Source organism: Nanorana parkeri, unplaced genomic scaffold (assembly GCF_000935625.1).
Source record: "Nanorana parkeri isolate BGI_ZX_2015 unplaced genomic scaffold, ASM93562v1 scaffold1246, whole genome shotgun sequence".
NCBI classification, from domain to species: domain Eukaryota; kingdom Metazoa; phylum Chordata; class Amphibia; order Anura; family Dicroglossidae; genus Nanorana; species Nanorana parkeri.
Window position 1 is genome coordinate 463,600 of NW_017307514.1, and position 11,857 is coordinate 475,456.

Sequence of the window (11,857 nt, forward strand, 5' to 3'; positions counted from 1 at the left end):
ATGTACAATTCTTGTTTCCCTTTTTTTTTTTTATTATTTTATTGATGTTTTAAATGTGATGCTGGGATTCTGTGAATCCATCTTTTCCTTTGTTCTGTGTTACTTGTGTGACTTATGTTATGCTATAAAACTAATAAAATTATTTTTTTTTTAAAAACAACTCTAGCACTTAAGGTATAGTTGTCAGAGTTGGTACACTGCCCCATTACTACAGCAAAAAGTCATATAAAGCCCTTCCATGTGCACCTTGTTTTAAACCTGGTTATGAGTTGATGAGTGCGTTTGCCATTTGTTTTGCTTGACTGCCCCTATTACTGCCGCACATTAGAGACTGTGAAACTACATGCAGACAGTTGGTTGGGCGCCAAGGGAGCAAAATAATCATGCACACTGTGTTTGTTGTGTGGCCACCTAGTCATTGTTCAGTTCTTGAAGTGCTATAGTTTATTAGGGTTAATCACGCAAAAATCACTTTGTACATTTTCTATTTGCTGTCTCTGTACATAAAGCATTGGGTTCATTTAATGACTTCCTGTGAATCTGTTACCTCCTCATGTTATTGACTTACGCAATCATGTTCTCCATTGGTTACTAAACAATATGATGAGATAACCAGCTGATTTTGTTTTCAGTGCTTGAAACTGATTTGGATAAAATATATATCATATGCTTCCAGGGCAAATGCTTTCTGAGCATGGAAACCTTGACAACCTTCAGGCTCATCACTCATGCTTAGAGCTCCAATGACATATTTTTCTTGCAAATATGGCTCTGCATATATACTGTATAACACAGCACGCTTTGCTCTTGTTTTGAACTATCTCCTTTGTAACTTTATTTTTTGCAGCAATGTTATGCCTAAAGTACACTTGCAGTGCTAAAGCACTGTATACCAGAAACATTATTTTTCTTTAAAAAAAAACAAAAACCTTTTATTATCCTTTGTTGCATCTCAGTGATGATGATCTCCTGCAATCTCTTTGCAGCCACTCCATATCTACATGTAAACAGGAAGTCAAAAGAAATCTCCCCAAGGGCAGAGGGCAAAAATGGTGACCCTATTCTATCCCAAACTAAAAAAAAAAGAAAGAAATACAAATTATAAATTTAAAATACACTGTATATTTATAAACTATCCATGAATAAACTTGTTATGAAAATATATCTTCCAAAAGTCGTTTGAGGTAGTGGTGTAAATATAATATCAAAGCCACTTTGTGCAAAAAATGAATAAATGCACATATTGCAAAAAGAAAAAAAATGTGCAATCATGAATTTTTTGCATTCGAGCCTGCAACTACAGTCAGTGGATGGACTACAAGTATGTTGAGGTCATGGCAATTGTGTACCATAGAGAACTTTGAGTCCCTCTGCCACAGTGGCAGATTAGACTTGTAGTTTCTGCATTCACAGACCCTGCTAATGGATTTTTGAATGAATGACATGGCTGTGCGGTTGGGGCCACACATAGTGCCGTTGAATTTAACAATACACAGGAGCCTGTGGGGGGGGAAAGAACACAGTGAATTAGGTAAGTGGGGGGTTGTGGAACAGCACCATGTTCTATGTTACACCCTAAATATGGGTGTAGCATGCAACATGATGTTAAAGGTAGAATTAGCCTTTAAAGTGCAGGTTGAAAAAAACAAAAACTGAAGCAGTAGCTGAGTTTTAAACCAAATACCTATAGGCATGACCTGCAGCACTCTTGTTAGGTAGTAACAAAAATTATATAACGGTCTGCTGTAGCAAACTGATTTTTAATTCTGTTTTTTTTTTTTTACAGAACATTATGATGATGAATGACTCAAACACAGAATTCAACAATTCTACAGTGGAAAACATAAATGGAACAGAAGATGACAAATCCTCGCATGGGGGAAGTTCCTACTTCATGCCCCTGACCGTTTTCTCTCTAGCTCTGTGTGTTTTAGGGTTACTGGGCAATGGGACTGTGTTTTGGATCCTTTGTTTCAAGATGAAAAGAAACCAGTTTACAGTCTATATCCTCAACCTTGCAGTTGCTGACTTTACCTTTTTGGTTGGATTAGGGGCATGGATGATGTACACCTTCTGTGTTCTAAATGGAGTATGGAATTTAGCGATTGTGGAAGGCTATATTGCTTTTTTCACTGGACTGTTATATAATTTTGGATTTAACGCTAGTATTTATCTACTTATGGTTATTGCACTGGAGAGATGTCTTGCTGTTTTATATCCTTTTTGGTATCAATGCTATAGGCCCAACAACTTGTCAGCCTATGTGTCCATCATGTTTTGGTTGTTGTCCGTGCTGGTAACGTTACTAGAAAATGTATTATGTAATGGTAAACAATATCAAGCCCCAGACTCACAAAGCTGCACACATGTCTACTATTTTACTTCTGTCCTGTACCTTCTTGTTGTTCCTGTAATGGTAATCTCCAGTCTAATCCTTCTATGTAAGATTCAAACAGCTCCTAAGCACTGCCAACCACCTAAAATTTACATAGTGATTGCCATCAGTGTCACCATCTTCCTCATTTCTGTGGTACCTGCCAGAATACTAGGCCTTCTGCTATACTTTAATGTTCTGCAGTCTGAGCCATTCCAGGTCGCATTCTTCTTTATTACATCCCTGTGCTCATCCTTTAATTGTAGTGCTAACCCGTATATTTACATGGCTGTAGGTAGATGGGGAAAGCTCAAAACCGAGGAAGGAACAGTTAAAAAATTGTTAGAAAAGGTATTTAAGGATACTGCAGAGACTGAGAACACATCCAAGAAAACATGTATTATTAAGGATACACCGGAAAAGGCACAAAATCTGCCTGCATATACCAACGGTACATTCAGTACTTTTTAAAGTGACACTTATGGCGCCACAAAACCCTCAGCTTTTGTCTCCTTATACACATCTACACAATTAACATTTTCCAAAGCCACGTTTATTTATGTTTTAAAATAAAGTCTTACTATTTTAATCCCTGTAGAAAGTCTGCAGTGCTCGCTCCCGTTGCTCTTCTCTCCATTCACACTTCCTGTCGCTTAGAAAGAGCCATGCACGTTGATTCTGGTCACGTGGACATCTTTTTCTGCCTACAACTCCCTTGAGGCAGAAAGGAATCATCTCTCACTGCAAACAGCTGTTTCTACCTCCCTCTCCTCACTAAACACACTGTGACAGTTTCATTCCTTGTAATCTCCCATGCAATGCTCTGAATGATCAAAACTACTTGCAACAGCTTTAAATACATCTACAACAAACATCAAGTTTACAACAATCTACACAGAAAAACATCTTTATTTCAAATGTAGGAGCTGCGTCCTCTGTAACTGTGTGGCCAGATTCAGCATGTGAGAATAAGAAGAAAGTATGAGGTTGGTGACTGCTCACATGCTGAATCTCCTCACAAGCAGCTCCCCCCACACTCCCTCTTTGGTAGGCCAGGAGGAGAGAAATCAAAGATCATATGTTAGTGTGGGAGAGCTGAAGAAATCCCATCTCCTTGAAGACTAGAGGGGAGAATTTGTAGGCGGAGACTGAGAAGACACGCCCTCAGCATGTAGTAGTCCTTCACATGAACCAGCACATAGGCACCATGGAGAAGAAAAGTAGCCACCCTCTGGCAGGAAAATGTGGCTGAAGAAAAATAAAACAGATTTTTGAGCATTTAGAGCTGAACAATTACCAAAAAAGGCACACAGTCATTTATTGTTTATATAATAGAAGCTATTTTTATGATTTAATTTCTGAGTTTAGTGTCGCTTTAACTCAGGAGTTAAATCTTAAAAATGCATTCATGTACCTTAACTATTATCAATACTGGATCTTATTTATGTATCACTCGGCTGTGGAGCCCCAAATCATCCCTGAATTGGTGCCGGCACTGTCCTCCCTTCTGGAGGGTGGCTACGTTTGTTCCCCATGGTCCCTTAATGTGTTTTAAAGTAGCCACAGCTCCAAGCTCACTTCTTTAGTAAACTAAATGTGAGATTATGGTCCATCACAGGAGTGATCCTGGAGCTGTGGCTACTTTATAACACACACATGGAGCATGGAGAACAAAAGTAGCCACCTTCTATGAGGAAGGACGGTGTCAGCACTATTGATGGTCCGAACACACCTGAGTTTGGTTCGAGTTGGAACTTTAGAACATGGAAAAAGTTCAAACTCGAACTTCGAGCTTCAAACTCAATGAAAGTCTATGGGACCAGAACTCGAAAAATCAAATGTCCCGATTTTGAAGGCTTACTGTATATGCAAGTTATTGGCCATAAAAAGGTATGGGGATTCGGATACTGCCCTGGGGGTCATATATGAATGAAAAAAACACTTTTAAAAAATACTGTTTTTAAAGGAGCAGTGATTTTAACATTGCTTAAAGTGAAATAATAAAAATGAAAAATTCCTTTAAATATAGTGCCTGGGGGGGTCCCCTTTAACTGCCTCTAAAGTGGCGCATCTGTACAATGTATAGAACCTGCCGCAGCAAAAATGACATTAACCACTTGCCGTCCGCCCGTTGTAAAAAAAACGGACGGACGGACGGCACTGCAGCATTGGCGGGTTGCCGTCTCCAGACGGCATTTAAAAGTCACATTCCAGGTGTGGTGAAGCTACAAATCCCATTATGCCTCTGCCTCTGGGAGTCACGCCTGTGTGCAATGCCTCATGAGACTAGTGCTACACAAAAGCTGGAGTGTTGAGGTTGCCTACCCCTGTCCTAAGACAATGCCCATAAGTGTCGGCTGACATATTTTGCCAAATAAGCTTCCACCCAAGTGGGACAAAGACAGTGTAGTGCTCACCTTCGAAGGAGCCGCTGGATGCCCGGTTCATCTCTAGTCTGTCTAGGGTATGAGCTTCAGCTGCAAACCCATTAGCATTAACCACCCTTCCTCTGGTGCCATAAACTGACATCTACTCCATTAGTAAAATACTGAATAACATTTTATTGAACATCTTCACCGGGGAGAGAGGTTATAGGGATTCTAGGTGTCCAGGGATAACCAACAAGAGCTCCAGACTCACCAGACTTTGTAGGTATATCAGTGTAGATCCACTTGGGAGACAACGGACAGCAACTGATGTAGCAGAATGGCAGGATGGATACAGATCCTCAACCAACACCGACCATACTTCTGAAGTCCACTTAGTTCCAGGGTACTTCAAGAGCCTGCACTGGTCCCGGTTCTCTTCCTCTATCAGCATCGCAGGCCTCCTCCACGTTGGAGGCCTTAGAGAAACCTTTCCCTCACACCAGCCCATGCCCACCCCTAGGCCTCAGGCCTAGCCCATGGGGCAGGATGAACAGCACCCAGCCCTATTCCATGGCTGGTCCCGGCTAATCTCTGCACACGGCAAATCCCACCAGTATATGTACCCTAACTCAGCATGCACCACTGCCTGAGAGAGAAACTCAGTGATTGGCTGCTGCACTGTACATACACTACAGTGCCTCTCATTGGCTTTCCCACAATATGACAGTCACACTGCGCCCAGGGGGGTACAGTCAAGGCTAGACACCTGGATTTAACCAGATAATTGCCACTATAAATTAAGCCAGGCTGACTACTGCCCTGTCTATCACGAAATGTCTAGAAGCCACATCACAGAAGGTGATGGGGGCTACACTAGCAACAAAAAAAAAAAAAAAAATTTAACCAATGCCTACTCTACTATTCAAAAAAGGTTTTGGCCGTAGATATACTTTAAACACTGAAGGTACTAAAAATGCAAATAGAACACACTGTGTACAGTATATTGGTTGGTCATTATTAGTAACACACACTTATTCAATACAAAAATGTGGTTGTACAACTTCAGACTTCATAAAGCGTCAATTGCATAGAATTTTAAGATAAGTAAAATATTACTTTTGTAACTGCACTGCACTGTTTATTGTTCTTTTGCTCATTAATAAAGCATTTGCCCGGTATCTGACTGAAAAGCAGTATTAAATGATAAGAATGAATATAACATTATGATCACAGCTGAAAAGCTAGTAGTTCCAGAATACTGACACCAACCCAAATCTCCCAGTTTGGCAAAACGGTAGAAGAAATTATGTTTGATTCTCATGATAGAAAAAGACACACATCTATGTTTAGATAAAATACATGTAAAGCAAACCAACACCATAAGTGTGGTACATGGACACAACATCCCATAGACAAACATAGAACTTCAATTTACCAAACTAGGTTCTTTAAGGGGTCCTACATATGGAATCTAATATATAAATATAAAACACATACTGTATGTTAATTTAGAAAACTTAAAATATTTCATACATAGTAAAAACAAAACAGACAGAGGGGAATTTCTCAAAACTGGAGCAGGCAAAATCTGAAACAGCTGTGCACAGTAACCAATCAGCTTTCCTTTTCAGTTTGTTCAGTTAAGAATTTAAAAAACGAAAGAGATAATCTGATTGTAAAGGTGCCCATACACCTTACGATTATCGGACGAAACTTTTCGTCTGATGATCTAATAGTCGTACGATTTTCGGACGGTAGCCCCATCCTGCCCCGATGATCGCAAGATTCATCTAGCCGTAATTAACGAAAAGCACCTGGACGAAATGCGGTAATTGATTTGCCGTATTTTCGTTAGCGCAAGCGCAGTGTAGATCGTACGACTTTTGACGGACGGAAAAGCAACCTTACGACAATCGTACGATCTAGCAAAGTTTTCAAACATGCTTGACCGTCAAAAGTCGTACGATTGTACAATACTGTCGGTCGGACACTGCAATGCACACATACGATTATCGGACGAAAAGTCGATCGCATACGAAAATCGTACGATAATCGTAAGGTGTATGGGCACCTTTAGCCGTGCACAGGTGCTCCAGATTATGTCTGCTCCAGTTTTGATAAATTCCCCTCACAGTGTCCAATATTGCTAATATTTTGACCAGTACATATTACACATAACCTGCTATTGCTCCATATACACATTCAACATCTTACACATACTGTATATATATATATATATAACTGGAGCAGACAAAATCTGGAGCAGCATCTCTCTTCAGTTTGCTCAGGAAAGATTTGAAAATGAGACAGAGAAGCTGTTTGGATGCAGTGCAAATCTTTTTCAGATTTTGTCCGCTCCAGTTTTAAAAAATTCCTCCCGACGTGTCTAGAGGATCAATCACATTTCCAGTGTACAGGGAGACAAAATTGTGCAGGTAAGTAATGGTAGCCGTGACGTGTTTCACTGAACAATATCGGCTTCTTCAAATTGTGCTATACAGAATACAACATGTGAATTATACCTGGTCCAGAGGGACATGCAAAAGTAAAGCTGGCCATACACCTTACAATTATCTGCAGATTTTCTGTGGTCAGATGGAAAAAGTGCAACAGATTGGCCCAAGTGGAGATTACTCCATCCACACAGTTTAGTGTAGATGGAGGAATCTGTTGCACCTTTTCCATCTGACCACAGAAGATCTGCAGATAATTGTAAGGTGTATGGCCAGCTTTACACCCCTATCAACGCCAGGCCAGCAGATCAAGTGTTCACCTGGGAACCGCAAATAATAATAGGGGATCTGCTCCACAAGCTCTTAGTGCTTCAAGAAGATCACGTCCTACCGTAGTACAAACCAAGTAGTGGGTGCGTCCTCACCAGACACTGCCCATATTGTTTTTACAATGTATGGGATATTTTAACTTTTCTGAATAAATACTGTATATGTATTTTATATTAATATTTATATATTCAGTAGTTTCGATATGTATGACACCATAAAAATCTTATTTTAGCAATTTGAAGTTCTATATAAATAAAATGCATTTCAATATATGTGGTCTCCCTGAGTACAATTCAAAAGCACGTTAGTCAGTTACTTACTGAATTCTTTTCAACATCTCATTGGTATCATAGATTCCTCTGTTATTGGCATAAAACCTCTGCTGTATTTTGTTTATTCTTCTTTTTTTTTGCTGCTACTGAGACATATTCCTTGCTTGGATCTAAGATAAAATATTCCTCTCTTGAAAAAAACAAAAAAAACAAAAGAAAAGCAGCAGTTCCGGAAACAAGTACAGAGAACAGTGCTGTACAGTTGTTACGCTAATACTGTAGAAACAGTAGATAAACATGTCAGTGGTGCTCTCTACTGGCTGTCAGTGATATCAAACATACCACATGCATATGTATTGTATTATTTAAAAAGTAAAATCAGCTAGTCTGTAAGTGTTTTGAAGACTATAAAAAAGGAAGCACCTTTATATGAAATGCTGGTTTTTCCATTGTTATTTCTTGGCATGGGGATTTTACACTACAAAAAGTGAAAATGGGTGCAAATGTCACTGTAATCTAACTCTAGGCAAACACTTAAAGTAAGCCTTGAAATGGCTCCTTAACCTGAATGTTTAAAGAAGAACTCTGGGCATATAAAAAGTTAACCCTTGTAGTGGGGCTGCCCCCCACACTGTAAGGGTTATCTGCTTTTTTTGGTCCTGCCTGGTTGCTATACCGGTCCCTGCAGCCTTTCTCTCCCCCTCCCCTCCAGTTGTCTAGGGACCCTTGAGTCTTCACGTCTAATACAATGTATTAGACGTCAAGCTGCAGCTAATGTATCTTTGTTATTTTAGACCATGGGTAGCAAACCTCCGGCCCTCCAGCTGTGGTGAAACTACAAATCCCATGATGCATCTCTCTTCGGGTGTCTGTGGCTGTGAGAATCTTGCAATGCCTCATGGGATTTGTAGTTCCACCACAGCTGGACCCTAGACCAAAACGAGCACTTAACTCTTGGGTTGCCCCACTGCAAGGGTTAAGTTTTCATATGCCCAGAGTTCTTCTTAGCCTTAACCTTTATCCTAACATAACCTTTATCCTCAGCCCCTGCTGAGACCCTCCGCATCTGTCCCTGCAGTGATCCTCCGCATCTGCCCTGCTGTGATGCTCCACATCTGCCTTGCTGCGCTCCTCCGCATCTGCCCCTGCTGCGATCCTCTACATCTGCCCTGCTGCAATCCTCCACATCTGCCCCTGCTGCAATTTGCTACATCTGCCCCTGCTGCGATCCTCTACATATTCCCTTTGCTGCGATCCTCTACATATTCCCTTTGCTGCGATCCTCCACATCTACCCTTGCTGAGACCATCCACATCTGCCCCTGCTGTGATCTTCTGCATCTGCCCTGCTGCAATTCTCCGCATCTGCCCCTGCTGTGATACTCTGCAGCAGTATTAACTGTCGAGCTAGCAGAATTTATTACCTCACTAACTGAAAGTAGGGTTAGGCTACATCTATAACGAGATTAGATGATTCTTCATTTAGGTTTACAACAGACTTGGAGTGTCTCAGAAGTAAAGATGGACAGAGGTTCACCAATCTATGAAAAGCTGCATCTAACAATTGTTGAACAATTTCAGAATAATGTTCCTCAATGTAAAATTGCAAATACTTTAAATATATAATCATTTTCAATACATAATATCATCATTGCACAACCACTAATTTATCTTTTTTTTTTAAACTCAAACGTTACAATCTGCCATTACATTGTGTTATACACAATATAAACTATACACTCTACCTATGTATTGCTAGTAATTTATAACTTGGTGGTCACTTTTTTTATTAAAAAAATCTACCATATGTGTGGTGAGCTGAAGAAAAATGCTGGCAAATGTCAGTTAATGTTTTCCCTGTGTCAGTAGATCACAAGTCCATGAGCACTCATTTTGCAGGCTAAGCAAGTTTTAAAAAGCATTGCGACTGTAGAGGATCAAAACAAAGCTGGAAGATCAAACTGCCTTCAACTTCCTGTCCAGCCAGCAGTAAATGCACTTATAGACATGAGATGATCATCACGCTTCAACTTGATCTCAGGTCAGTAGGCAGATTCAAACAGTCCCACCAGATCCTGGTGAAAAAAAATTTGAGTATGTTAGAAAACCCTTCCGTCCAAGATATGGCAATACCCCATTATCTTCTGCATACACTTATGGCCTGTTCACACCAGCCTCGTTTGGCTGCGTTGGGTACCGTTGCCCATCTCATAGACAAGGCATCATATAGATAGAAGTTCAACGTTTTGCCTTCCTATGACAGTGTCTCTAGTAAGGAGAAAAATGAGCATCAAAAAAGTAACGTTAACAAATCTCATTCCATTAGTGTGAGGAAGCAGTGCCTTAGACCTTACACTGCAGATATACAGCTATGAGTCTGTAGGCACAGGAGTGACTAGGCACACTCATATATCAGGAAGTGGCACCCTCACATACCAGGAAGTGGTACCCTCACATACCAGGAAGTGCTCTGCTATTTTTCAGAAAGAAAGTTAAGACATGGGTGGCGTGAGAGATAAGTAGTATATACTTACTATACTTACACCATTTTCCAACTAATGTTTGGTGTGCTCATCCACCACAACATTATATTGTAGGTTCCCACACTGAATTGATTTCCTTCATCAAGCTTCAGGCACCTTTCTCCAGTGCTGCCAGGTGTGCCCACAGTTAAAATGGCTACTGGTGCTCTGTCCCCACCTTATCCATCACACGAAGCACTCTGCATCCACATTCACTTCCACTGCGAGTACTAAGTTAGCAGTGCTGAGCGCTGACTTGCAGCACCGCATTTAGCGGCAGTTTGCTAACTCAGCACTCACAGCGGCTGAGCAACTGAACACGCCTGATTCCTGCAAAGCATTATGTGAATGGGGCCTTATGTGTACAAAATGGGATTAAAAATATACATCATTTTACGTGTGTTTCCTTGAATGCAACGCATCTAAACATGCTTTCAAATAGAAGTAAACAATTTCCAGCACGTGCCTTTGGGTGCATTCCCACCTGAGCATATTGTAGCTTAACTGCCTGAGCGCTACAACACTCAAAATAAGAAATCCCCTTGTTTCCAATGGCCCCTGTTCACACCTGAGCATTCTGTCGCCTGTAGCCCGAAAAAAAAAACCTGAGCTTGTTTTGGGGCGCAACTGAGCGTTTTGGCCCCCATATATTTCCAATGGAGCCCGAAAAAAAACACGCAACGCACATTTTTTGGCCAGCAACTAACTTTTCATTGGTTAAAAATAACATTTAAAAAGATTATTTTTAACAAACATTCATAAAACCACCAAAGACGCTCAGCTCAGGTGTGATTGGGGCCTAATACGCAATGATTTCTCTCTTCAGGTTAGAATCCTGTAAGCAATGATGGCTGAAGGATGGCTGCACTTAGCTGTGTGGCCGCCAGATGGCAGTGTGGTACATTATAGCCCCAGACACACACAGATGTGAACCGAGGCAGGCAGGAAATGCCGGGGAGATCCTCCTCTTCCTCATGTGTTCTGGATAGAGACAGGAACGTTTGTTACTCAAGAGGGCTTTGCAATGCTGCCTGCACTGCAGAAGTGTCCCCGGCACTTGCTGGTGTGTGAGAAGTCCAGTTTCCTGCTGGAGAAGTCCCGGCATGCCACCCACGTGGAGACACATTACTATAACTACGCTGTGAGTACACGTGTGTGCTGTGTGTGTGTTCTGTGTACAGGTCACTCTTACAGCTCTGATCATGACAGCTCATTATAGGGACATGGGACCTAATAGCTGCTATTTACTTTCTATGGGACTTCAGCATCCTATATTCACTCCTGAGCGTTGGCATGTTTGGTCTATTTTTTTTCCCCGTGTTTTCTTGACTGTTTTAGTCAATAGAGAGTTACTTTAGAGGAGGAGACCTTTTATTAGGAGCCACATTGCATAAAAAATGTGCAGCTAAAAGGGCAGCTATTTGGCCCCATTCACATGGGGCGTTCATGGATTACTGCAGCAAGAACCTATGTCAGGGATCCCAACCTGAAGAAAGCAATTTCAGGGAGGTGCCCTCTGCCGCCCCCCCCCCCCCCCC

At 41.1% G+C, this 11,857-nt stretch overlaps 2 protein-coding genes across 5 annotated transcripts in view; both read left to right on the forward strand.

Moving 5' to 3' along the window:
* The window catches only part of LOC108797228 (mas-related G-protein coupled receptor member H-like), a 39,590-nt gene extending 36,497 nt beyond the window's left edge, over window positions 1-3,093 (forward strand). Inside the window, exons 2-3 of the mRNA XM_018568797.1 lie at window positions 1,787-2,327; window positions 3,032-3,093. Coding sequence (XP_018424299.1) covers window positions 1,787-2,327; window positions 3,032-3,093 — 603 coding nt within the window. The remainder of the gene's footprint in view (window positions 1-1,786; window positions 2,328-3,031) is intronic.
* Window positions 3,094-11,300: 8,207 nt separating this feature from the next.
* Window positions 11,301-11,857, forward strand: part of RPP40 (ribonuclease P/MRP subunit p40) — a 13,753-nt gene continuing 13,196 nt past the window's right edge. For all 4 annotated transcript variants that reach the window (XM_018568802.1, XM_018568800.1, XM_018568799.1 and 1 more), the window contains exon 1: window positions 11,301-11,460. In XM_018568802.1, the coding sequence (XP_018424304.1) occupies window positions 11,344-11,460 (117 nt within the window). In that variant the 5' untranslated portion in view covers window positions 11,301-11,343. The remainder of the gene's footprint in view (window positions 11,461-11,857) is intronic.